Source organism: Pygoscelis adeliae, unplaced genomic scaffold, assembly GCF_000699105.1.
Source record: "Pygoscelis adeliae isolate BGI_AS28 unplaced genomic scaffold, ASM69910v1 Scaffold400, whole genome shotgun sequence".
NCBI lineage: Eukaryota > Metazoa > Chordata > Aves > Sphenisciformes > Spheniscidae > Pygoscelis > Pygoscelis adeliae.
The window spans coordinates 108,464-135,368 of NW_008823876.1; the positions used below are offsets into that span (position 1 = coordinate 108,464).

Consider the following 26,905-nt stretch of genomic DNA (forward strand, 5'->3'; position numbering starts at 1 on the left):
AATTTAATCTCTCCCTGCAGGACATGAAGACTATTCCCGCAGGGTCACTGTATCCAGGCTCCTGCACTCAGCCCAGGGTGTCCATCCTCAATGAACTCCTCAATATATGGGGCTTTTTGCCACTTCAGTGTACAAATTGCTGTAGGGCAGGTCTTACTCCTGGGGAGCAATCAGTTGAGGCCCCTGCTCCTCATGCAACACTCAGACATTTCAAATCAGAACTTAAGGGAGGAAGAAACATGAAGGGAGTCTTGAGAAGAAGAGAGGTGATATGAGAGGTTTCTGTAAGAAACAGAAGAGGTTTTCTCAGAGAAGCCTGCCCTAAATTGTCAATGTCTTTTCCTCCTTGGACAGCACTTGAGTTCTGGAGGGACCAAATGTCCAACAGCAGCTCCATCACCCAGTTCCTCCTCCTGGCATTCGCAGACACGCAGGAGCTGCAGCTGTTGCACTTCTGGCTTTTCCTGGGCTTCTACCTGGCTGCCCTCCTGGGCAATGGCTTCATCATCACAGCCATAGCCTGTGACGACCGCCTCCATACCCCCATGTACTTCTTCCTCCTCAACCTCTCCCTCCTCGACCTGGGCTCCATCTCCACCATTGTCCCGAAATCCATGGCCAATTCCCTCTGGGACACAAGGGCCATCTCTTACTCAGGATGTGCTGTCCAGGTCTTTTGCTTTCTCTTTTTTATATCAGCAGAGTATTGTCTTCTCACCGTCATGGCCTACGACCGCTACGTTGCCATCTGCAAACCCCTGCACTACGGGACCCTCCTGGGCAGCAGAGCTTGTGCCAAAATGGCAGCAGCTGCCTGGGGCAGTGGTTTCCTCAATGCTGTGCTTCACACTGCCAATACGTTTTCAATACCACTCTGCCAAGGCAATGCTGTGGACCAGTTTTTCTGTGAAATCCCCCAGATCCTCAAGCTCTCCTGCTCAGACTCCTACCTCAGGGAAGTTGGGCTTCTTGTGGTTAGTCTTTCTGTAGCTTTAGGGTGTTTTGTTTTCATCGTGCTGTCCTACTTGCAGATCTTCAGGGCTGTGCTGAGGATCCCCTCTGAGCAGGGACGGCACAAAGCCTTTTCCACGTGCCTCCCTCACCTGGCTGTGGTCTCCTTGTTTATCAGCTCTGGCCTGTTTGCCTACCTGAAGCCCCCTTCCATCTCCTCCCCATCCATGGATCTGCTGGTCGCAGTTCTGTATGCAGTGATACCTCCAGCAGTGAACCCCCTCATCTACAGCATGAGGAACAAGGAGCTCAAAGATGCACTGAAGAAGCTCTTTCAATCAGTTGTCTTTCAGCAGCAATAAGCTGCCCATGTCTCCTCTGAAGTGATTTCAACTTTATCTTAGAAACCTCCTGTGCTTTTTGCATTTTATCTGTAATAATCTTGGTTTTCCAGGAATTTCTACATTCACTGCACTTCTCCAGAAGCATGAACTGAGTTGGCCTGACACAGAGGCCCTTGTACACATGTCTGGCGCGATGGTACAGCTGGTCTCCCATGTCACAATACTGTAATAAAAGGGGATTTTGTCAGTGCTGGTGTCTGGAGGTTGGGTTCTTCTTCCAAAGCTGAAGTGAAAAAAAGGCTGAAGAAATTGTCCCCCACGAGGCTGTGCTGCTGTGCTTGGGTTCTCCATGGGCTCAGGAGAGGAGGGCAGTGGGTGATGTGTTACGGATGGAGGTCTGGACTGTTTTCACATGTGGGTGTCCAGTCCCCCTCGAGATGGTGAATGATCAAAAGGGATCTGCCTAGGACTGTCTCCCTGTGGCTTTCAGGCACCACAGCCTGCTCGCTCTGGCAAGCAACACTGTCAGCATGGGGCCCTGCAGTGAGAACAAGGAGGGGGCAAGAGAGGCCAGCAAGAGAGGCTCTCTGGTGGCAGGGACGACCCTGGGGAAGAGCATAGGAACAACTCTGTGCTTCCACAAGGAAATAAATGACAAAGAGAAACCTATTTCTGTATGCACCGGCTTGGGGCAGGCTGCTCTGTTGCTGGGGCAGTATGAGCAGCCTTAGGAGCCCCAAGGCCAGGAGTCTTATGCTGGCACAGAGGGGCTCCCAGCAACAGATGGGCAATAAGGATCTCTTGGAGGCAGGAGACACAGGGAGTCACTGGCCTCCGTATCCTCATATCATGGCCATCCCCCAGCCTGGGGCTGATGTGGGAATGACACCCCTCTCTTTCCCCCAGGAGCTGCTGTGCCCTTCAGAGGGGCTGGGGCTCTGGTGTGAATGCCTGGAGTTCTGCAGCACCTTGCAGTGGGCACTGCCATGGGGCCAGACCAGACTGCGCTGCTGTACTAAGCTGGGGAGAGGGCAGGGGAGGTGGGGAGAGCCAGGTAGGGGCTGGGCTGGGCTGGAAAGTGCTCAGGAGAGGAGAACACCAAAGGTAGCTGAGTTGTGTGACCATGCAAGGTGAGGACATGCACCAGTGGGTTTGTGGTGCAGAGCCAGGGTTCATGGAAGGGAGCTGAGATATGCAGGTGCAGAACAGAGGAGGCCAGTCTGTGCCCTTGGACACATGGATAGATTGGGAAGTTGGCCCAGGGCATTTGTCACCTCCAGCCTCTCATACTGGCAATTTCTATCTGTGTTCACTCACCCCAGGTTTTTGGGTGAGTCTTGCTGTGAGGCCATCTCCATCCTCCTGCTGGGTTCAGCACCTGTATCAGGAGAATGTCCAGACATGCCCAGCCTCTCTCTCAGCCCCGACCACAGCAGACCATGGAGCAGGGCTGTCTGCGAAGACTCACGTGGGACAGAGCCAGGGCAGGGCAGGCCCTGGTCACTGAGGAAAGCTGCAAAAGTAGGATGGTTATGCGGGGATAGGGAACTGAGGACTGTCATTGGTATTGTAATGGGGGGGACCTTTCCACACACCTGAACACAGCCTGTCCCATGCTGTGCCTGTGCAATGGGGCCGTAGGATGATATCTGGGGCAGTGTGGCAGGGACAGGGCGCTGTCAGGGGCCATGAAGCAACTGCCAGGAGGTTACAACAAGGACAGGTATATACAAGGAATCTATATGCATTGCCTTTGCTGTGCAGGTATGATTTTGGGAAAGCCAAAGCTCACCTGGAGTTGGTGTCTGCAAGGACAGTCAAGAGCAAAAAGAAGAGCTTCGATCGCTTGTTAGAGACCAAAGCTGAACAAGGAAAATGTAGGGCTGTTGCTGAATGAGGAGGGTGATTTAATAACAGCAGACACAGATGGGGCTGACTCAATGCATGCTTTGCCTGAGCCTTTGCTGAAAAGGTCTCCGGGCCTCTGTGCTCAGTGAAAGGGTTCAAGGAGGAGGACACTGTATTAGCAGGAACTTCATGAAATCCAACAAATACAATTGCTAATTTCTGCCCCCACAGGGGACTAAGCCTGGAAATGTCACAGGATGGGGGCATCCTATGGAAGGGTCTTGTTGGGCAGCAAGCTGGACAGGAGGCAGTCATGTGCCCTGGCAATAAGGGAGACAAACAGCATCCTGGGCTGTATGACCAGGAGCACAGCCAGGAGATTGAGGGAGGGGATTATCCAGGTTACTGCATCCAGATTTCAGATCCCCAGTACAGGAAAGATGTCAGCAAGATGGAGAGGGTTTAGTGAAGGGCCCAAGATGGTAGAGGGCTGAAGCACCTGGTCTGTGAGGAGAGTCTGAGGGAGCTGAGCTTGTCCAGTCTGGAGAAGGAAAGGCTGAGGGGGACCTCATCGCAGACTGCCAATACCTATGAGGAGGTTATGAAGAGCCAGGCCCTTCGCCATGGTGCATGTTGTGAAGATAAAAGACAACATGTGGAAGGTGAAAAAGAAGTTAATCCTGGACATAAGGAGAAAATTGCTCAGCCAAGCATTGGTACAGGTCACCCAGAGAGGTCGTGCAGTCTCTCTCCTTGGAGGTTTTCAAAATTCGACTGGATCAATTCTTGAACAGCCTGGTCTGACCCTGTTTCTAGCAGGTTGGACTAAAAACCTACTGAGGTCCCTACCAACCCGAGCTATCTTATGACCCTCAGGCCCTATTTCTGATGGGTACAGAGCAGATGTTTACGAGGCATGAATCTTCCTATGCTGTATGTGACCATCTGAAACAACACCTAAACCAGTGAAGAGAGGTCAACACCTCAGTGTGAGTGTCTGACTGAGGAGTGTCATGGACAGTCCTGGGCAGGGACTGTTTTGGGGGCATGGGGCTCTGTGTAAGACACAGAGTAATCTTCTCTTAATGTTGTTAGCTTGACATACACTAATTAATGTCAATAAAAATGAAACAAACACGTGATCTAAATCGAAGCTTTTAAAATTGTTTTGTTTTCTGTTGTTTTAATACACTGGTCTTTGGGGGAATTGTGTCTTTTTTCTTTCTTTGAAAAAGAAAGGTGTTCAGAACCAAGTTTGGATGTGGGACACAAATGTCTTCAGTTACAGGAACTCAGACACCTGGTGCCAGCATCGATGCCCTGGGACCCTCTGCCCAGGCTGCACCTGCAGCTCCTGAAGGGTTCTGGTCTCCCACAGGTCCTCTGTGATAGTTGCCAGTCCCAGGAAAACACCTAAGGTACACTGGGGCCCCAAAAAGTGGCACCGGATGTTTATGGTCAGACAGCTGAGGTCTGCCTAGAAAGGTGAACAACATTTTTCAATGTTTGAAAGAATTTGAGTACATATTCATCAGCTGAAACAATTGAGTACTTTTAATAAAATGGCAATGATTTTCCACCATGCCAGAATGGGAATTTCCAGGAAGTGTATTAATCATAGGAGAAGAAATATTGATCTCCCCCTGTACTTGCACTACCAGTATTCTGCTGTTACGCTGCATATTTAATCTACCTCATCTTTCAGGTGTTCCCACCTGTCCTGATTAAAGGACCATATGTAAGAGAGCATATTTTCAGCAGACTATCTGGACATGTGCCCTTCCCATTGCTTTCCAGATTTCCTCTTCCCCTTCCTTTTTGTTCATTTAGACGCCTCCCAACTAGTTGCTGCTTTGAGCTTCAGGGAGTTAGAAGCTTGCCCTATCTCTCAGAAGCCTAATTTACTCTTTAATCTACTCCATTATGTTTGTATCTAGCCTTTCCTATCTCTCTGCCTAAAAAAGTTCTTGTACGGCTATCCCTTGTGGAAGGTGGACATCATTAGATGCAGCTGGGACTTAGCATACAGTTAAGGAGCGTTTTACTGTTCATTAAATTGTATTGTGTGTAACTTTTGTTTGTTAACAATGAAGAGGAACCCTTCTGTGCCTGTGTGCAGGCAGTTCACTGAGGAAAGCATGTGGGAGTTGGTGAAAAAGAGCTGTAGCATCACACTGAAGCTGCAGACTTCAGTGGAAAAGTCTGATGTAAGGAAAAGTGATGCAAGTGCCAGGGGGCAGATGACAAAAATGGTGGGGTTGGGAAGGTGAGGAGGAAGTTTGTTGATAGTGTCTGTCCTCAAGGAGACTACTTTTCCTGCCCACCCAGACCTCCTTAGGAGACCCTCTGGATCAATATCTGTTGGGGCATGCTCCTATCACTTCTGTAAAGTGAAAATTATAAAAATATCCTTAAAAAGCAAAAATCCTTTCTTATTAAATGGTCATTGAAATCTTCATCATTCACTACTCTCCTGAAGCCTTTTCAATTAGCTGTACAAGTCTTGAAGACTTGAAGAAAATTATGGGATTTTAATGAGGCCCGTGGTGTATTTGGTCCTAAATCCATGAATCTCAGATACTGAGAGGAGATTGAACAAACTGCTTGAGAAGGCAAAGTCAGAAGGAAATGCTGAAGTTTCTTGGAGTATTAATTGTCCCCACTGAGGGCCATTACTGACAAAGTCTCCCCATGGACTCATCAGTGCAGAAAATTGGAGGCAGTGGTGAAAGGTGGGCAGAGGCACTGTGCAGGTAGCTCTGATGCTGAGTAAAGCCTTCATGTATTTATCAAGCTAAATGCCAAGCTCTGACCACCCCCAGCTTGGGGAACGGAGATCCTGTCCTCACGCATGGCTCAGGGCTTCCTGGGGCAGTAGGATATGGGCTTTGTGATGCCAAATGAAGGACAAAGGTATGACACCTCCCAGCCTCCCTGAGGGATTCAAGGAGGAAATGAGGCTCCAGTGCCATGAGAACAATGTGTTTCATCATAGGCCTTGGTGGCAGAGACATCAGCCATAGCCAAGGGGATAAAGACCTCGGTTCTGCTGCAGCCTTCCAGCCTTGCCAGCACCCTCAGCCATCTCCACCGCAGGCTGTCCTATGCTGTCCTACACTGTCCCACACCTGTGCCTGTTTCCCTGCAGGCTGTAGACAACCCACCCACTTCCTCACCTTGCTCTCACCCCAGCACCCATCCTTACCTTCACTGATTTCTCTCCATCCTCACTGGCTGTTCCTTGAAATACAAAGCAATGGGCTGATCCCAGATTCCCTCTCAGTCACCGGTAGCAGCACAGCACTACCTTTTGAATGACATTTCTTCCTCCTCCTGTTCAGTCTGGACTTCCAAAGCTGCAGTTCCTGGTGGTTTTCCTTCCTCATACTCTTTCTCACTGCCAGAAAAACATGCAGTCATCTCTGTGAGCAACTTTCAAGCTTCCTCAAGCTACCACTACACTACCCTGAGCCTCTGCTTCAACAGGCCTAAGAAGCCTTTCCTCAGCCTCTCTCAGCCTTTCCATACATGGCCCCCAAACCCATCTTGGCAGATCTCCTCTGGACCCTCTCCAATTCCTCCACACTCCTCCTGAATGGGAGCCCCGCACCAGGACACACTATTCCAGATATGGACACACGAGTGCCAAGTCAAGGGGAATACCTCCCCTTGTCTGAGTGGCCATGCTCCTCCCAGTGCAGCCCGATAGGCACATGGCCATATTCACATTTAGCAGCACTGACTTGTATGGCATCCCTCGTAATGCCTATGGTCCTTGAGGTTGCTCCTCATCCAGTCAGGTCTGAGTCTGCCTTGATGTATGGAGTTGTTCTGCCCCCTGACACAGAACATCAGAAGATCCCTTTTCCTTGGAAAATGTCTAGAGGCTTCTATTGACCAAATCCATTTCTCAAGGTCTGGTTGGACTGAAGCTCCATTGTGTCAGCTATTAACGTCTAGATGAAGATGGAGATGCTAGTTAAATGAAATTGCTGCCCAAGGTAGTAGGTATTACCATGGTGACCATGCCAGAAACACCAAATGAAGGTACAATGCAAGCAAAACCAGGTTCAATGAGGAAAGGGTAAGCAGAGGTGTGCTGATTGTACAGGAGGGCATGAGGATGATCAAAGGGAAGAACTTGGGAAGGGCAAAACATGGAAAAAGGAAATACAAGGTGAAGCCAAGGATATGATCAAGACTGTTCTGGCGTACCTGCCAAGCAGCCCTTCACCCAAGAAAGCCTGACTGGAGTGGGACAAGAAAGCTGCACTTGATCTGAGCATATTTACGCCTTATTTCCATGACCAGTGGTGAGTGGGGAGTCTGAGTGCTTTGAATACCAGCATCAAGGGAAGATCCATAGTGGATGAAAACACAGATTTGCTTGGGCTGGAAGTGATCTCAGGAGGTCTCTAGTCCAACCTCCTGCTCACAGCAGGGTCAGCTATCAGGTCACAGCAGTTTTGATGGGAATTTATTCATTTTGGGCCTGAAAACCTCCAAAGACAGAGATGGCACCAATTCTGGGAAACCTTCTCACTACACATTGGCCCTCGTCCCCCAGTCATGTACAGCAGTGAGGAGCATAACCCCTCCTGGTTAACTCCTGGTAGGTGTGGGGAGGATGTTATATGGTCTCCCCAAAGCCTTCTTTTCTCCTGACTGAAGAAAACTTAGCATGTTCAGCCTCCCATAGTGAGAAAATCAACTTTACAAATGCATGTCTGAGACGTTTAAGGGTACCCTAAAGTCCGGACTTTGCCTTGGATTAGCTGAACACCAGCATTTTTCTATTTGATGCAATTTCTAGAACAGGTCACCCCCCATCTGACCTCTTCCCATCCATCCTCTGATTTGGATGGATATTCCTGGGCCCCTCCTGATACTTCTCATATGGCCCCAAGCTGCATGGGGGTCACTGCTGGTAATCCCCCTTCCCAGGAGGTCTGTGGATATGACAGGTGGTTTAAGGGACTATGGTGTACTTCCAAGGACACTAGATGTGTTCAGCCGTTGCCTGAGGGTGACATAAATCACTCTCCAGCCTCCCTTCCTTGTGCCTGTGGGGTCCCCACTACCTGCTCTGGGATTGCAGTGTCCTTATTTCCCTGCAGATACCCAGGTTTAGCACTTTCCCTTTGGGTGACTCCACCACTTTGTGGGACTCCAGTCACTGCCCACCCCAGGCACACACAGTACATGGAGATCCTCTGGGCTCTCCAGGAAGCTCCAGACTCCCCTGCTTAAGGACATGATCTGCATGTCACACGTGAGACAGCCCTGGGTATGTATTTCAGTGAACATTCACTGTCATCACTGTCACCAGACACCAACAGGTGAGTCCTAAATCCAACCCTTGATCTCTAACAGGTCACACTATGACAGTGAGCTGTTTGCTCCTGAACCCATGGAGCAACAGGCCCTTTTGGGGTGCGGTTGCTCATGCCTGTTCTTGGCACCAGCCTTGGAAGACAAGTTGAGTCTCCAGGCACTGTGCTTGGGAGATCCCTCTTTATTACAGAGATGCTAGGAGGGGTTAGCTCTGACCCAGCATTAAACACACTTTTACACAGGCTCCAGGTGTGACAGAGCAGGTTAATTCCTCAGTAGAAATTAGGTGAATCCAAACATTTATGTAGGAACATAACAACCAAAAATTACCACAAAATGAGAATGATAGCAATAATGACACTAATTATAATGGTGATGATAACAATAACACAACCCCCGCAAATTACAGGCATGCAGTACGATACCCTGGTAGTCATTTGTGGAGACAGGTGGGAAATTTATCACTATTGAGAAACATCCATGAAATCACCTTCTTAATGGCATGCTTGAGCTCCTTGTTCCTCATGCTGTAGATGAGGGGGTTCACTGCTGGAGGTATCACTGCATACAGAACTGCGACCAGCAGATCCATGGATGGGGAGGAGATGGAAGGGGGCTTCAGGTAGGCAAACAGGCCAGAGCTGATAAACAAGGAGACCACAGCCAGGTGAGGGAGGCACGTGGAAAAGGCTTTGTGCCGTCCCTGCTCAGAGGGGATCCTCAGCACAGCCCTGAAGATCTGCAAGTAGGACAGCACGATGAAAACAAAACACCCTAAAGCTACAGAAAGACTAACCACAAGAAGCCCAACTTCCCTGAGGTAGGAGTCTGAGCAGGAGAGCTTGAGGATCTGGGGGATTTCACAGAAAAACTGGTCCACAGCATTGCCTTGGCAGAGTGGTATTGAAAATGTATTGGCAGTGTGAAGCACAGCATTGAGGAAACCACTGCCCCAGGCAGCTGCTGCCATTTTGGCACAAGCTCTGCTGCCCAGGAGGGTCCCGTAGTGCAGGGGTTTGCAGATGGCAACGTAGCGGTCGTAGGCCATGACGGTGAGAAGACAATACTCTGCTGATATAAAAAAGAGAAAGCAAAAGACCTGGACAGCACATCCTGAGTAAGAGATGGCCCTTGTGTCCCAGAGGGAATTGGCCATGGATTTCGGGACAATGGTGGAGATGGAGCCCAGGTCGAGGAGGGAGAGGTTGAGGAGGAAGAAGTAAATGGGTGTGTGGAGGTGGTAGTTGCAGGCTACAGCGATGATGATGAGGCTGTTGCCCAGGATGATAGACAAGTAGATGCCCAGGAAAAGCCTGGCATTCTATGCAACAGGTTGCAGCTGCCGCGTGTCTGCGAATGCCAGGAGGAGGAACTGGCTGATGGAGCTGCCATTGGACATTTGCTGTCACTGGTCATGCAGCCCTCTTCAAGGAGGAAAAGGCAGTAAAGAGTTAGGAGAGTCTTGTCTGAGCAAAATCAAAGGCATTTCACAAAGACCTTCGCTCTGCTACACACTCCCCCTTTTCCTTTTCTAGGAGACCTTCCTTCATCTCCATGGCTGGATTGCTGGTTTGTGCTGGCTGTGTCATGAGGAGCAACACATCTGCCTGCTGCCTCCAGAGGGGTCAGCCCTGCTCTGCAGCAGTGGGTTCATGGGAATGGTGGAGGTAGGGGCCAGTCCTGATGTTTACATTTTTCAGATGAAACCACTCCTAATGCAGAAGCGCTTATAAGCATCTGCACTTCCATTACTAAGTAACGGTGATTGCAAAAGGAAGTTTGAGAGTGATGTTTTTTTTACAACTGCCCTCCATAACACTTGCGGAGCGTTCTTGCCTGTCAGAAACCCTCAGCGTTTCTGCTGCACTCAGGAACAACAGAGCAAGTCCTGCAAAGCAAGAGGATTGCTTGTGAAAGGCCCCACAACGTCAGTGTTTGACTCTGCAGACGAAACTCCCATCCCCAAAGACCCTGACAGCAAGAACAAGATAACTATAAGAATAACACTGTCAAGTGGGGTAATGAGGGAAAATATGTTAACAGTCTAGCTGGGAGAGGAGAGGAAAGGAGAGGAGAAGAGGGGAGGGGAGGGGAGGGGAAGGGAGGGGAAAGGAAGAGAGGAGAGGAGAGGAGAGGAGAGGAGAGGAGAGGAGAGGAGAGGAGAGGAGGCACACGAGGAGAGGAGAGGAGAGGAGGGGAGGGGAGGGGAGGGGAAGGGAGGGGAAGGGAAGAGAGGAGAGGAGAGGAGAGGAGAGGAGAGGAGAGGAGAGGAGAGGAGGCACACAGGAAAGTGTTTTCCTTACCCAGCTGTGCATGCTACATCCCAGGCATCAACATTGCCAGGCAGTTGCACTCAGTCCCTTTGCTCTGCAGACAGAACTGGGCACGTGGCTGGAGAGATGCACCACTGCTCTTCTGGAGCTCTGGCTGCAGAGAAGGTTGTTCAAGCCTTAGACCCCACAGTCCTGAGGGCAGAGGCTTTGCTGGGTGGGAGAGGAGGCAAGGGGGCTTGCTCAGAGGAAGCTGTGTGCATTGAAGAGGATCATACAAAGTTTTCTGAATTCTCCCTCCCACAACTTTTCTGTTTTTAGTTTCCTCTCATTCCTTGATCATATCCCTGCTACCTGGAGATTTTCCTCTTGGGAGGAGTTTCCCTGTCCCATGTCTTTTCCCTGTCAGTGCTAACAGGCCCCATCCCAAACTTTGTGCCTCACCTTGGCCTACAGAAACCTGCCTCTTTGCAGGGCACTGGCTAGGCACATGTTCCTGTTTGCAGGTGGAAAAGGGCAGGTCAGAACAATCCTGAAAGGTCCAGCAAAGGTGATGCTAATGCTGTCCACAGGCAGAGGAGTAGCTGAAGGCACTTTACAAGGCTCCTAGCAGACCTGCTGACCACTTAAAGTTATAGATCAGGTGTCTCAGTGACTTGTTCAAACTTGAAAACTCCTTTTCCATCTCTCCCTTTCCCATACCCCACTACCCCTAGAGCAAGAAAATGAAAACACAAGAAAGCTCCTTATCTTTACAATAATCCCTGCATTGAGCTTCCTCTAGAAAAGTCTATGCTAGGGATGGCCTAGGGGTGATCTGGATGTGTGAGCAGCCCTGACCCACATAGCACCCTCCCAAAAGCAGGACCTGCCCTGAAATGGGTTGCTTCTTCCACCCGGAGCTTCTTCCCACAGTGCTGTGGGGAGCTCCCCAGGCAGGCTGAGTGCTGACCCTGGCAGGCGGCAGAGTCCCTGCCCTGGTACACAGCTCCCTGGGGTGCAGGGACCCTGCCCTGAAGGACAGCCCTGGGCACTCCTGGGTGCACACCTGGCTTCACACCCTTGCAGCCATCCTTGGCAGAAGGGAGATGTCATGCCCTGTCCTTTGACAGCGTGCAGGGAAACCCTGCTCAGGAGCACCTTCTCCTCCTCTGCACAAACCACGGTATGTGCCAGGTCTAAGAGATACTTCCAGGATACTTATCTGCATTGCCCTGCAGCCAGAGACTTACCGTGTAAAGGGCAGAGAAGATTTGTCCCCCAGTAAGCTTTCCTCTGTCCTCCCACACCAGACTTTTTAACCTTTCTGCCTTGTTCATCTCCCCTTGGTGCCTGCAGGCAGTGCCCTCAGCTCTGCTGCACTTTGCAGAGGAGCTGCTCCAAGGCAGAGATGTCTCCCTGCAGTGCTGCATGCTTGCCATGAGCTCCCTCTGTCCCAGGAGCCTGTCCAAGCTCAGCAGCAGAGCACCAGCCCAAGGCACCACTTTCCCTGCCCACCACTGGTCTCCCTTGAGATGTTTCCAGAGCTCCAGGGCTGACAGCTCCTGAAATGCAGCAGGGTCCCTCCTGGGGTGTGTAGGTTGAAGCAGACTGAAGTAATCACTGAATGTTCCTCTCTGAACGTTGGAGAGACTGATTTTGTAAGAGTGATTTGTCCTACCAGAACATGGTGATCTATGAGAGGAGGAAGTTTTCCCCTCCCTGTCCTATTGCCAGACAGGACACCTCAGCAGTGACAGCCAGGGATCATTTCCCCTTGTGTAAGGCAAGCATTCACCCGAGTCCATGCAGGTATCTCATCTCTGGTTAGAAGCCCTGAGGCTGAAGAGGAACTCATATCTCCAGACTAACAGGAGCTGGCATTCTTCTTGCTCCAGTTCAGGTATGCACAAAACAGGTGCCTGCAGGCCAGTCCCTTCCCTGAGCTCTCACTGTGACCGGTGGGATAGAGGGTGGCAGTCAGCTACTCACACACGAGGTGGCATATGGAGCACCTACAACTCTTGCAGAGCATGTGAGAAACCCAAATCCTGCCTGAGCATCAGCTGCAGGGCAGTGGGGAGGGGCATCCTTGGTCACCTCAGATTAAACCAAACGTTTAGGGCATCTGAATGCCTATTAGACACATTTCCCTGTTGGCAGCTGGGCTTTCAGTTAACCAAATGGGGGAGTGCACCAGAAGGAGGGTCAGTTCTCTCTCCTGCCTCTGTCCATCGCATTCACTAGAACTCAGCTCACTACAGAACTAAGACATGTACACATCCCTGCACCGCAAGCACCCACATTAATTCAGGGTTCTAATTTCAATGGCATAAGAAAGGCCTCTAGTACCATGCCAGGTGCCTGGGGCACGCAGTGCAAGCACATGACTGACAAATACTGCACAGGACATCCAGGGAATCTGTGCTCTGCTGGAGCTGGTGCGGGGCAGATATACCAGGGCCTCCCAAAGGGGTCCAGTGCCTGTGTGTGAACACCTGGACACCAGCACCACAGCATGGAGGCAAGATCCATCCCATCTACACCCAGAGGTGCTGCAGGATTAGGAGGACATCACACCAGGGTCTCCACTTGTGCCACTATGCTCTCAACCCATGATGATTCTCCTTTCCCTTACACACCTGCCTGATGATATAAAGAAAAAACGTGCCACTGATGTCCACAGTGTGGCTGGATCACAAGCTTACCTCACCCAGGGACTTTCTCAGTGGTAGCTTATGTTCCTGGAAATTGGCACAAGGTGCTGCAGAAGTCACCTCAGGCAGCAAACTCCTCTCTTGCAAGGGCTGCACAGCCCAGGCCTGATTTCCTCTGGCCTTGGGGACTGCAGGGTTTCTTGTCTTCATGGATATCTCATTTCATCAGCACATTGCCACCTGCAATCCTTTCCAGCATGTCTTTGTTCTTAAGTAAAGCCTTTGCATACATGGGGTCCTGGGTGCTTGGTTCCAATTTTCCCCATGAGAAGACTTTGCTGAGCTGCTGCTACCCAGGTATGCACCAATACCCTCATCCTCAGACACGGGCAGAAGGACCTGGAGCTCCTCATGCCATCACTGCTGAGGGAACCACGGCTGTGACAGCTTGCACAGCTTTGGGTGCTGTGATGGATAGATACAAGCTCTTTAGGAGACACTGGGTGGGGTTGGGGAGAGTGAGAGAATAAGGCTGGGGGATACCCTCTGTGAGCTGGGGAAGCTCAAATGTATGGAGCTCTCCATGGCTCAGATGACTGAGTGAGCGTTTGTGGGCGAGAAATACAGGAGACTCCCCTGAAGGTGACATCGTGGTGGGAGCTAGAACCACTCAGTCAGGGTGAGAAAATGGACAAAGCCTTCTGTAAGCAACCTAAGGAAGTCTCCAGAACAGACGGAGACGGTGTGCTTGCACTCACTGGACGGGCAAAGCAACTGTGTGTAATCACAGAATTACATGATCACAGAAGCACAGAATTGCAGAATGGTTGAGGTTGGAAGGGACCTCTGGAGGTCAGCTGGTCCAATCACCCTGCTCAAGCAGGGCCAACTAGAGACAGTTGCCAAGGACCATGTCCAGATGGCTTTTGAATATCTCCACAGAAGGAGTCTCCCCAAGCTTTCTGGGCAGCCTGTTCCAGTGCTTGGTCACACTCACAGTAGGAAAGTGTTTCCTGATGTTTAGATGGAGCCTCCTGTGTTGCGGTTTGTGCTCACTGCCTCTTGTCCTGTCACTGGGCACCACTGGAAAGAGCCTGGCTCTGTCCTCTTTGTACCCTCCCATCAGGTATTTGTAGACATGAATAAGATTCCCTCCCCAGCCTTCTCTTTGTGCTAAACAGTCCCAGCTCCCTCAGCCTTTCCTCACAGGAAAGACACTCCAGTCCCTTCATCATCTTTGTGACCGTTCATTGGACTGTCTCCAATATGTCCATGTCTCTCTTGCACTGAGGAGCCCAGCACTGGACATAGCTCTCCAGGTGTGGTCTCACCAGTGCTGAGAGAGGGGAAGGATCTCCTCCCTTGACCTGCTGGCAGCATTCTTTGCAGCAAGGGCACATTGCTGGCTCATGCTCAACCTCATGTCCGCCAGGACTGCCAGGTCCTTTTCTGCAAAGGGGTCCTACTGGTGCCTGGGGTTGTTCCTCCTCACGTGCAGGACTTTGCACTTCTCCTTGTTGTACTTCATGAGGTTCCTGTTGGCCCATTTCTCCAGTCTCTCGGTGTCCCTCTGGATGGCAGCAAGACCCTCTGGCCTATCAGCCACTCCTCTCAGTTTGGTGTTGTTAACAAACTTGCTGAGGTGCACTCTGCCTCACCATCCAGATCGCTAATGAAGATATTAAACAGGACTGGACCCAGTACTTGACCCCTGAGGAACACCACTGGCCTCCAACTAGACTTTGCGCTGCTGATCACCACTCTCTGGGCCCAGACATTCAGCCAGTTTTTCAATCCACCTCCTTGTCTTCCTTTCCAACCCATATTTCACCAGCTTCTCTATGGCAATCTTACAGGAGACAGTGTCAAAAGCTTTGCTGAAGTCAAGGCAGATGATATCCACTGCTTTTCCCTCACCTACCAGGCCTGTCATTTAATTGTAGAAGTTTATTGAGTTGGTCAAGCATGACTTCTTTTTATTGAATTCATGATGACTACTCCTGCTGATTTTCTTGTCCATCACGTGCCTGGAAAAGGTTTCCAGGATTAGCTGCTCCATCACCTCTCAGGGATCAAGGTGAGGCTGACCAACCTGTAGTTCCTTGGGTTGTCCTTCTTGCTCTTCTTGAAGACAGTAGTGACATTTGCTTTCCTCAACTGTGCTCTGGGCTTCTTGATACAGCTGTGCTCTGAGCTTCTGTGTATGACACAGGGGTCTGACACTTGGAGGGCCATGGTATTATGCCATTGTACATCCCATAAAGATTTGACCAGCTCAAAACCAGGGCTGATATGTGGGAAGTGCTAGCAGTTGTGGCCATTGCTTTATGGCAAAGAAATAATAGGGCAATCTATCCAACTCCTTCACATTTCACTGCTTCCAGCTCTGTTTAGATATGAAACATAGATGTGCAATGTGCCACTATAAACATGACCTGGGAACACAGTTTCTCCATTCAAAGTGTTGGCAGGAAATATGTTTTTGGAAATGGCTGTATAAATCTAAATTTACATAGAGGGAGAGAAAGTGTCATCATCTTGGTGGTCCATGTCCATGTCCTATGTAAAAATTAATGAGAATTTATAGACAACCCTCAAAATTCTGAAAAGGGAGAATTCCTACACCAAGGTCTTTTCTGCATATGTTTTAACATCTTCATTCAGGAGCTGATTCAGGTACCCAAACAGAGGTGGCCACTGTCTCCAAAATAGCCTGGGGTAGCTGAAACCCCCATATGGGACTGGGAAACATGACCCAGGACCGACAGGAGCCTTTCTGGACCAGGAGCTGGAGGACAGCCAGGATAGGCCAAGGCATCTTGGTTGAGATAACTGATTTCTCTCCCTTAACTAGAAAGAGAGGTCTGGATGATCTTGTTGGCAATTATAAAACACCCTTCTGTGTCTGTGTGCAGCTCATTCTCCAAGCAGGCAGTAACTGGTGCCAACGGGCTGAATCATGCAGGTACAGACTTTAGTGGAGAAAGCTCAGCTATGAACAAGGCTGCTGTAAGTCCCCAGTGGCTGATGAGAGAAATGGTGGGGTTCCCGGATGACAAGGTGATCATCCCTGGGGACAGGTGAAGCAGGAATTCAGAGGCACTGCTTACAGGTGGAAAATCAAATGTGGAGGTGGCTTTGAAACCCCTTGATGTGTTTCACCAAGCAGGATGGCCAAGCCCTGTGCCCCCATCCCCTCAGAAGGGGGATCCTTTCACTCACAGGATGCTCAGGGCTTTTCCTGGGGGAAGTGTTACGTGGGAGATATGCAATGCTGAGTGAACGACAGTGGTAGGACTCTAGAGGGGAGGTGTGAGGAAGCAATGAGGCCCTGGGGCCCCACTGAATGAACCAGTGTCCTCTCGTGGGCCTCAGTGGAAGAGACAGCAGGCATAGCTGAGAGGACAAGGACCTCAGTTTTGTTGGGGGGGGATGGACGACTGCCCTACCAAGGCCTTGGCTGTCCCCCCCTACAGGCTGTCCTGCACTGTCCTCTGCCTGTGCTTGTTTCCTTGCAGACTTTAACCACCCCACCCTGCTTCCCCACCTCACTCTGACCCCATGATGTCCCAAGCTTTATCGATGTCCTTCTGTCCTCACTGGCTGTTGCTTCAAACAAAAAGCTGTGGTTTTCTGAGGATTTGCCAATGCCTGTGAGTTCCCCACAACTTGTCCAGCTTCTTTCAAAGTGCTGCTAATCCTCTATCATCCAAGATGTCCCAGCCCCAGAATTGCTTGAATCCTTACTCCATATCCGAGCAAAGAAATACACATCCTCCTTCTTGTGCTGACTCAAAATAAAAACTTAACCTATTTCATTTCAGCATGACCACCCTGTCATGTTCTTTCAGGTTGTCTTCCTGCCTTTAACACACTCACTGCTATGCACACACCCTGAACTCACATGTGTCTCACAAACATTTCCCTCTTCCCCTGCAGTGATGGGATCTCATCCCAGGACATTCATGTATTTTTCAGGCTGATGGATGTTTTCTGACGTCAAGGCAAGTGTGGGGAGTGAAGGAGTGGAAGAGAGAAAGGTCAGCTCATGGAGCATGGTGAGCACTGTCCAGCCACCCGCCAGCAGCAGGCATTCACCATCTCCCAGGCTGAGGCATAAATGCAGGATGGAAACATCTCCATCATCTCTGATTTTCAGAGGGGCCTTCAGCCCTGACATTTTCCATGAGTCACCTCCTCCTCCACCCACAGACATCAACTGCTTTTCATTTCTGGGCTGAAACATAATTGGAAGGATTTGCTGAACCACCTTGTTTCTCACTGCCTTCTCTTGACCCTCTTTCCCAGCCCAGCAGTGCCTCTCAGGTGGAACCCGGTCACCCTTCAGAAGAAGCCTTGGGCTTCCTGGATTTTTATGATGCCTTTTATAACCTTCCTGTCTCTCTCCACAGCTCTTAGGGACCATTATTGTCTATAGCAGGGCTTTTAATATCATCTTTCATGGTTTTTTTGTCCTTTTGTGATTCTTCTGTGCAGGAACAGGAGTCACAGAAAAGCACCAAATACTGGAGTGAGTCCAGTGCAGGGCCACAGAGATGTTTTAAGGACTGGAGCACCTTTCATATGAGGAGAGGCTGAGAGAGCTGGGACTGTTCAGCCTGGAGAACAAAAGACTCGGGGAGGCATCTTAATGTGTAATAGATACCTGTTGGGAGGGAGGGAAGAAGAGGGAGCAAGTCTCTTGTCAGTGGTGTCCAGTGACAGGACAAGAGGTGATGGGCACACATTGAAACACATCAGATTTCATTTGAACACAAGAAAACATTCCTTTGCTGTGCAGGAGGTCAAACACTGGAACAGGTGGCCCAGAGGGGTTGTGGAGTCTCCATCCACAGAAATATTCATCAGCAGGCTGGAATACTGGCTCTAGCTGACCCCACTTAAGCAGGGGGGCTGGACTAGGTGATCTCTAAGAGGTCCGTTCCAAACTCAGTGACTCTGTGATTCTGTGTTGAGCTGACAGAGCAAAGCTGGTTGACAAGCTTCAGTGAAATGTTCTGGGTTTGGATGGCCAGATTTGCACTGTTCTGATCATATCCATGTTGTCTGTGTTATCTGTCTTTCTATGTGAGTGTATATATATATATATGTGTGTGTGTATAGGTGTAGGTAAAGGCATAGGTATAAGTATATACAGTTACTCGACAAAATACATTTCCTACTGACACTCAGAGAAGAGAAATTTTGTTCTGAGGAACTACTACATTTATATTGACATGTTTCATATCTTGTCTTCTGCCTCACTGTCTTTTCTTCTTCCTCTGCCTATTCTGTCTTTACAGAACTCTTCAGGACAGATTCATTAACTCCCTGAGTAACTCAGAATGGAAAAGACCTCTGGACTTTTATCTAGAGCTCAACACTAGAAGGAACCAGAATGATGCTCCTCAGGAGCACACCACCAACTTGGCATCACCCACAAATGTGCTGTGAATGTGCTCCGTCCTGTTGTCCAGGCCATTAATAAAGATATCAAACTATGTCATGGCAAGTGTTGACCACTCAGGGATGCCACTAGTAACCAGCTACCAGCTGTACTTTGTACCACTGATCACAGCCTTTTGGCTTAATGGACCAACCAAGCTTCTACCCTCCTATGGTTGTTTTATTTAGTGAATATCTCACCAATTTAGCTGTAAGAAAACTGTAGGTGAGGTGTCCTACCCATGCCCTTGGTAAAGTGAAGAAAATATCCTGCTTTCCCCTTGTGCCCACAGTTACTTATCTTATTGTAGAAGGCAGCCAAACCTGTCAGGGATGATTTCCACTTCCCTTTAGCGGCTCTTCGAAATCTCACCTCTTCTGTGAATGGAAGTGACTTCCAGGAGGAGTTGCCCCATCACCTTCCCAGGGACTGAGGTGACACTGACCGTTCAGTGTCACTCAGAGGAACACTGAGTCGTTCCCCAGATTCCCTTTCTTGCCTTCTTGAAATAAGGTGTGCTGTCAGCCTTTTCCCAATCATCAGAAATCCCCAATTGCCATGATATTTCAATGATGATCAAGAGCAGTCTTGCAATGATACTAGTCAGCTGCCCCAGCACCCTTGGTTAAATTCTATTTGCTCCCATGGTGTGTGTCCAGACGGCATCAGTGATCCCCAGTGGCATCTTCTTCTACCATGGGTGAAGCTTCACTACTATAGACACTGCTAGAAGATTTGGGGACCAGGGAGGCCTCTGGGCAGATCTTACACAGAAAACACAAAGTAAAGAAGGGCAATTAATTCCTTTGCCTTTTCCTTGGCACACTGGGCAGGAGAACCAAGTTTCCCTTAGCTGCTTTTCTTGTGCTGATGATGCACTTGCAGAAGCCCTACTGGTTGCCCTGCCCATCCCTGGCTAGTTCCAGCTACAGTTGAGAACTAGCTTTCCTGGTTCCACCCCTGCACTCACAGGCCATGTCCCTATCTGCCTCCTGGAGCCTGTTCCCCCTCCACCTTCTCTGCACTTCCTTCTGGTGTTTGAATTCCAAAGTCGGAGTGTCCCTGTTCATCCTCGGTGACCTCCTGCCAGGCCCTGCTAGACTCCCTGCACACCAGATTGGTGTGTTCCTGGGCTTTGAGGACATTGTCCCTGAAGATCCAAGAGTAACCCACAGCCTCTTTGCCATCCAGGATAGTCCAAGCAGATCCTCAACTAGAATAAAACATCCCTCCTGCAGTCCTGTGCTGTGATTCTGCCAGTTGTCCTACTTCTCTACCATCTCATAGTCATTGCAGCAGTGGCTGCCCTCAGCATTCACAACCCCATCCAGGTCCACCTTGTCTGTCAGTACAGAGCAGCCCTGGTCACCTCATCGACTGTGTCAAAATGTTGTCTTCAACACGCTCCAGTAATCTCCTGGGTTGCTTGTGGCCAAACCCTGTGCCTGATCACTGTGGTCTATCTTATCTTCTTATTAAAATCTGTTTCAGGCTATTTCCTGGGTGAGTGTGCCCACTGTTGTGTATGTGTTTGGGGGTGAATGTATATACATACTTTGCTGGCCAACTCTAACTAGGGTTGGCTGGAGGAGAAGGATACCAGGATCTGGAGGGACCCAGGACTGGGTAACAGAACTGAGTCTTTGGGCAGACCCAAAGCCCAGGCACACAGTGGAGGGACTGTAGGTGTGTGTGCCTGTGGCTAAGTGCTGTAGGGGATGCAGGACCACTTCTGACCTTCACACAAGTGGATCAGCCTGAGAGAACAGGATGGGGACACTTGTGTTGCTCATGGTTGTGTATGTGCTGCTGTTGGTGTGGTGGCTGTAAAGGTACTGCTTCCTAGTGGCATTGATCTGTGTATGGTCAACTGTGTCCATCCTGTGTGTGCACGTCTCTCTGTGTGTACAAGATCGTGTGTTCATGTGTTTGTGTATACACGTGTGCATTTGCCTGTTTCCACTAGAGTGTTTGGAATACTAGGCAATTTCTCCTGACTGCTGATGCAACAAGAAGCTAGGCTGGAACTTAGGATTTAGGGACCCTTCTTGAGAGCCCCATAGGCATGGGGATGGTGTACAGAGTGTCAGAATGTCCTCAACATGTTCCCTTTTCCATGGGGGCTCACAGAGGCTTCCAGCCATGCAGAGGACTCATCTTTCTGCGGTCACAGCTTGACTCCAGTCCTGCAGCTGGGCCACAGCCAAGGAGCCTTGTCTGAGGGTGACTATTGGGTTAAGGGCTGGCACATGTTGGGGGAGACTGTCTCAAGGACGTTGGCTGGGAAAAGAGACTGAGGGACAGACAGAAACTCACATGGCCTCATGGGTCAAGCTTCCTTCAGCGCAAGCCCTGACACAGAGTTCTAGCCTCGCTTTTTTATCCAGGAAGGATAATGGCATTAAGGGATGGGGAGTGGGGGTCACCAGTCCTTCTTCAGCCACTTCCCAGACCTGGTGGAGCACCAGGAAAGCAAGAACTTCTGGCTCTGCACCATGACCATGCTTTGGGGTACCCATAATCTGGATATTGCCTTGGGTTACCTGAACATTGGCATTTTCCACTCTGAGGAAACTTCCAGCTTAGGTCACCTCCCTTCTGATATCTCTCCATTCCTCCTCTGATCTGCCTGGCCATTCCTGGACCCCTCCCCATGCTCCCTGCAGGGTTCTGAGCTGGCAGTGCTTTTTAGCAGACCAAGCAGGCTTGGTCTGCTAAACCACACTGGCCATGCTGGTTGGAGTGGGAAGTAGAGCCAGCTGGGTTGGGACCACTGCTGCTAAATCCCCTCCCCAGGGGTCTGTGGAGGTGGCAGGTGCTTGGAGAGTCTATGGAGCATTTCCAAAGGCACTAGAGGTGGCCAGGTGTGTCTCTAGATCCAGCTGGTGGTAATTCATTCAGAGTGACATTAATCACTCTCCAGGCTACCTTCCTTGTGCCTGCTGGGCCCCCACTGAATCCCTTGGGGCTTGCAAAGTCCTTGTTTGCCTATGGATACCTTAATTTGGCAATTTACCTTTGGGTCAGTCTACCTTGGGCAATCTATCCCCACCTGGTAGGGCTCCATTCACTGCCCACCCCAGGTACATGTTGTTCATGGAGATGCCCCGGGCTCTCCAGGCTGCTCCAGATTCCTCTACTGGATGACATCATCTGCCCTGTCACATATGGGACAGCCTGGTTATGTATCTCTGCGGTGGGTTGACCTTGGCTCCCTGCCCGGGGGCCCCCCAGGCACCATCTCCCTAAACTCATGGATCGAGATAAAGGCAGTTTAATGAAAGAAAGCAAAGGTCACATGTGGAAGCAAAGCAAAAGTTGGACTAGATGATCATTGTAGGTCCCTTCCAACTTAACTATTCTATTCTAAAAAAAGAAAAAGATTTATTCTCTACTTCCCATCAGCAGATGTCCAGCCACTTCCTGGGAAGTAGGGCCTCAGTGTGCACAGCCTTTGCTTCAGACGACAAGCACCTTAATAATGAATGCCCCACCATCCTCCTCCTTTCTCTTAGCTTTTATTGCTCAGCATGACACTATATGCTATGGAATATCTCTTTGGTCAGTTGGGGTCAGCTGTTCTGGCTGTGCCCCTCCCAACCTTTTGCCCACCCCCAGCCTACTGGCCTTTGGAGGTGGGGGTTGGATAGACAGCCTTCCTGTTTGCTCAGAAAAGGTTTTCCTTGTAGGCTGACTGGAGCTCCACAACACTTAGTATTGCTGCATTTGACCTGGCAAACAACACTAAGTGTATCTGCACTGTGAATAAAATGACTTCTTGACGTTCATCCACTCCTTCCCACTCACTCCCCAGCTGCAAGGCTCCATCCTGACTTTGACACTGGGATCTCCCCTTGACTTTCTCTTTCTCAGACATTGCCCTGAGCCCTACTTGACTCAGTCTCTTCTGCTTGACTGCTCAGACCTGGAGACACAGGAAAAGGTACAGCAGCTTGGCCTTAGTACCTCCATTTGTTCTACCAGGTGTCACATGGAAATGCAGCCAGAGGAGCATAGAGGAAGGCTACCGAGTTTATCCTTCTGTCTTATGAAGTTCAGGCTTCCAGTCTACTGGATGTGACTCAGAAGTGGGGCACTCAGTAGGGTGTCTTCAGCATTGGCTGCTGACCTGGGGCACAAAAGGTACCACAGCTTTCCCAAAGGCTGTTCCCCACCTCCAGAACCAAAGATGCAGCCTGGATCCTCATGCATCTTTACAGCAGCCCTGAGACTCAAGGGTGCTAGGGGTCTGATTACCAGAGGGCAAGGGTGGGGGCAAAGGCAGGCTGACCTTTGACCAAAAGGCTCAACTGCTGCTCATGAGGTCAGTGGACCCCCAAGACCTGCAGATGCCAGGCCCAGGGTGGACCCTGCTTGCTCTGTGGGGAGAACTGCTCCTCTAGCAGTCCTGCTCCAGCCAGAGACAAAAGTGAAGTTCTAGTACTGAGTCTGAGACTGACTCCAGTTCAGCACTGGCACTTGCCTCCTCTCCCCATTATACCACCACCCCCTTTCCAGCCTCCTTCTTGGCAGCTGCAGGGAGATAACCCCATTGCAGCTTACAAGGCAGTTTCTCTCCCTGCCCTGGACCAGGATGGACTGGCTTTTCTCACTACTGTTCCTGGGCCACAGTGAGTATCCGGGTGCTGGTGGCTGGCTAGCACACAATGTGTCCTCCTGAGTCAGGCTAGTGGTCCTTCCAGTCCCCTGTGCTTTGCCTGATGGTGACAGTAGGATACGCTGCTTAGGAGTATCTGACCCCTTTCTGCCATCTATTTCCCATTACTGGGGAAGTGCCCGTTATCCACTTCCCCTGCCTCCTCCTCCCCAGCCTGAAGAGGGAAGTAGAGGACAAGGGAATGCTAGGGAAAAGTTCTGTCTTCCTGACTACACACACACACACACACACACATCCTCCATGTACCTCCAGTGGTCAGAATAGTTTCTTGACTCTCTTTCCCAAGGTGCCATCTTGCAGTTACAGCTGATGCTGTCCAGCCTGGTATAGGAAAGCTTCACAACTCAAACTTTGGAGGAAACTGGTACAGGGAATGCCCTGGAAAAAGCTGAATTGGTTGTGTCTCATTTATTGAGATGGAGATACAGGATATGACCCATCCCTCAAAAAATTTATTCCTCATTCCCACAGTACCCTTCACCAACCAGATCTCCCTGAATCTGACCCTGTACCTGTACTCCCAGAGCCCTGCAGATCCAACTACCTACCACTGTCCAGACACAGAGTCAGGGACATAGAGTCCTGAAGGGCTGTGACAAAAAGAAACAACAGAGCAACCCTGCTCAGTGCTCTTAGAAATCTCCTTTTGTCCATGTGCCAGTGCGCTTCCCTCCAAAATGGCAGCCCATTACCCTTCTCTGGTGCAATCCATATCATTGCCCCTGCCCTGCTTCTCCTGGAAAGCAAAGGAGGAGCATTCTCCCTCTTTGCCAACCAAGTGTGACCCTAAGAAGGCACGAAAAGAATGGAGGGGCTTCCCCTGTGGATTCATAGTGCACTGCACAAAGACAGTAAACCTGTAAACCCTGTAAACTGAGGCATGCAAAAATATAATCTCCAGTTGATTGTCAGTTACAAGTCCTGGTTCAGCCTGTCCTGGTATTTCTTTATCTGCCTTCCCAACTACAGCAGAATGAAAGATCAACCTGTTAACCAACCAGTTAAAAAAAAAAGCAGAAAAAATAAGTAGTTACATCTTAATATAGTTTTCTTATTTCATGGCCTCGGTTTTAGAGGAAAGCTGGAAATAACTCACTTTGGTTGCTCACAAAGAAATGCAGCCACACAGACCAAGCATGACAACAGAACCAAAGAAAAAATAGAGAAAGGAACAATTCAATGTATGTCAAGGTAGCCCTGCCCAGCAAGTTCTTTTGAAAAGCCCACCTAATTTTCTAGAAATATTTTATTCCTAATTGAAGTCCATAGCCTCTCTGGCTGAAGATTAGCATGCCCCTACACTGGTGGCTGCTATTTCAGCTAGCAGCTATGGGACACTCATCATTGGTTTGTATAGGACTTGCTCTGACTACACGAGAATGTGGGAGGAGTATGCAGAAAGGTGACTGCATGTTTTAACCTGTGAAACTGAATGTTGGTATTAAATGGACATCGGTTCATCCTGGTTTATATCACACATGAGTGTGGCTGGAGATGATTCCATTACTGAGGCTGAGTCACAGATATTTTGTTTTGTTTTTCTCTTTCTTTCTCTCTCTGCACCTATGGACATGCTCAATTAGCCCCTCCTATCGCTTCTTCAGCCCTTATAAACTCCTGATATCCTGCAGCTAGAACTATGGGGAGGGTAGAGATCCACTGCAGCAACTGGATCCTTCCTGACTTTGCCTCATTCCTACACCAGGACCCAAGAGCAAGATTTAAGCCTGAGGGAGATCTTCAACATTTTTCATGCCCCCTAAAGAGCTCTAAGTGCTCTATGCTAACCCAGGAAAGAGCTTGCCTCCAGCCCTTCTAACAGCTCTTCTTGCTGCCCCTAAATGCCTTTGGGTGTTTAAACCACCTGGAGCAGCTCTCCCTGTTCCTCTAGCTCCTCACTCAGCCTCTCTGTGCTGGGTGAAGTGGAGCAGCGGAGACAACCCTGCTTTGTTTCTGAATGAAATTCAAGTCAGCCTGCACACTGAGCAGTATGGGCAATAAGCAGGTGACTGGGCAGCTCTCTGATGGAGTCACAGATCTGAGGCCTCTCGCATTTATCAGCATTAGTACTGGAGCATCCCTGTGGGCCCCCACAATACGTGGTGGGTGACAGGATTCTCCTATGTCCACATGACCCATTTTGCCCAGGGTTCCTCCCAGGTGGGGATCCTGCTCTTCACCACGCAGGAACAGGAAGACTGCCTGCTCAATTTCAGTGCTTTGGGCACAGCTCACAGTGATACAGACATGGAGCAGCCAGAAGTGAAAATCCTCCTGCTCCCTCCCAGATCTGGTAGCTGTGGCCCTTGGCTGGGGGTGGGGCAACAGGTCTGGGCCATGCTGAGGGAAGGAGGATATCACTCCCAGGGAGAAGACCCTCTCCACAATACCATGTCTGTCCCCTCCCAGCCATCTACATAACCACAGCCATCTGCAGGGCCACAGCCTCTGACAGGAGGTTCAGAGATACTGGTATGAGGGGCCCTGGGGAGACAAGAGAGGTCCCTGTGTTTCCTGTGCAGGCTGAGCCGTACAGAAAAGGGAATGTGGTTTCCTGTCCCCACCCAGGCCAGCAGTGACGAATGTATCCACTCCCCAGTGTATGAAGTACCTGCAACTGCAAAGGGGTTGCTCAGAAAAGGCTGCAAATCTGCCTGGAGTTACAAGGAAGTCTGAGCCCTCAGCGCTGGAAGAACAGGGCATTTCTCTGCTGTCTCAAAGAGAGGAAGGTCTGAGCCCTTCCCAGCCCCACAATTTTACTTTCCTACCTCACGGTGCACCATGCAAATTCCTCTGGGGAAGCCTGCAACGCTCCTCTGGATGCTGGTCATCACCTTTGCTGCAGCCGTTAAAGGTGAGAGCCCCCCCTTTCCTGGGAAGAGGACATGGGCATGGGTTTTTTGTGTTTCCCTCTGCCTGGGACCTGTATCATTCCTGAAATACTTTGCCCTTTCCTGCCCTCCCATAGGATGTGTGGAAGTTGGAGGACCAATAGTAGGATGGAGATCTGACATAACCCTGCAGTACCCCACTGCCAGGCACAGAAGAGATGTTTACCAGCCCCAGGGCTGGAAGGGATGGGAGCCCAAGCTGGCTCTTCCTGACCTAGGCAGATCTGAGCTCTGTCCTCCCATGGTATCTTGACCCCTCTCTCCAGTTCCCCAGAGCATCGCTCAGCCCTGCACTGTCCTGCTGTGGGTGGGAATGGGGGCAGCCAGGCTGGCTCTGGGCTTATCTCTGGCTGGAGAAGAAGAAGCAAGGGCAGATTGGTCCTGATGCTGTCACATCTCCTCTTGGCAGCAACTGCAGGAGGTAAGGCAGGTCTCAAGAGAGGTCCCAGGAACACCGGGCCATTTCTGTGCCCAGGTATTTCCATGCCCCTCTGTAATGCCTATCCC

General features: G+C 50.1%; 3 protein-coding genes across 3 annotated transcripts in view; 2 read left to right on the forward strand and 1 right to left on the reverse strand.

Annotated features, from left to right (window-relative positions):
* The first annotated feature begins 377 nt into the window (after positions 1-377).
* LOC103925752 (olfactory receptor 14C36-like) lies at positions 378-1,313 on the forward strand. The gene has a single exon (XM_009334522.1). The coding sequence runs from the start codon at positions 378-380 to the stop codon at positions 1,311-1,313; it is 936 nt and encodes a 311-aa protein (XP_009332797.1).
* A 226-nt stretch (positions 1,314-1,539) lies between these two features.
* On the reverse strand, positions 1,540-9,876 carry LOC103925762 (olfactory receptor 14C36-like). The gene is given in 2 exon segments (XM_009334533.1): positions 1,540-1,578; positions 8,968-9,876. Coding segments are annotated over 2 exon segments (948 nt in total).
* Positions 9,877-26,325: 16,449 nt separating this feature from the next.
* LOC103925773 (Ig heavy chain Mem5-like) overlaps positions 26,326-26,905 on the forward strand; it is a 30,430-nt gene continuing 29,850 nt past the window's right edge. The window contains 1 exon segment of the mRNA XM_009334544.1: positions 26,326-26,361. Coding sequence (XP_009332819.1) covers positions 26,328-26,361 — 34 coding nt within the window. The 5' untranslated portion in view covers positions 26,326-26,327.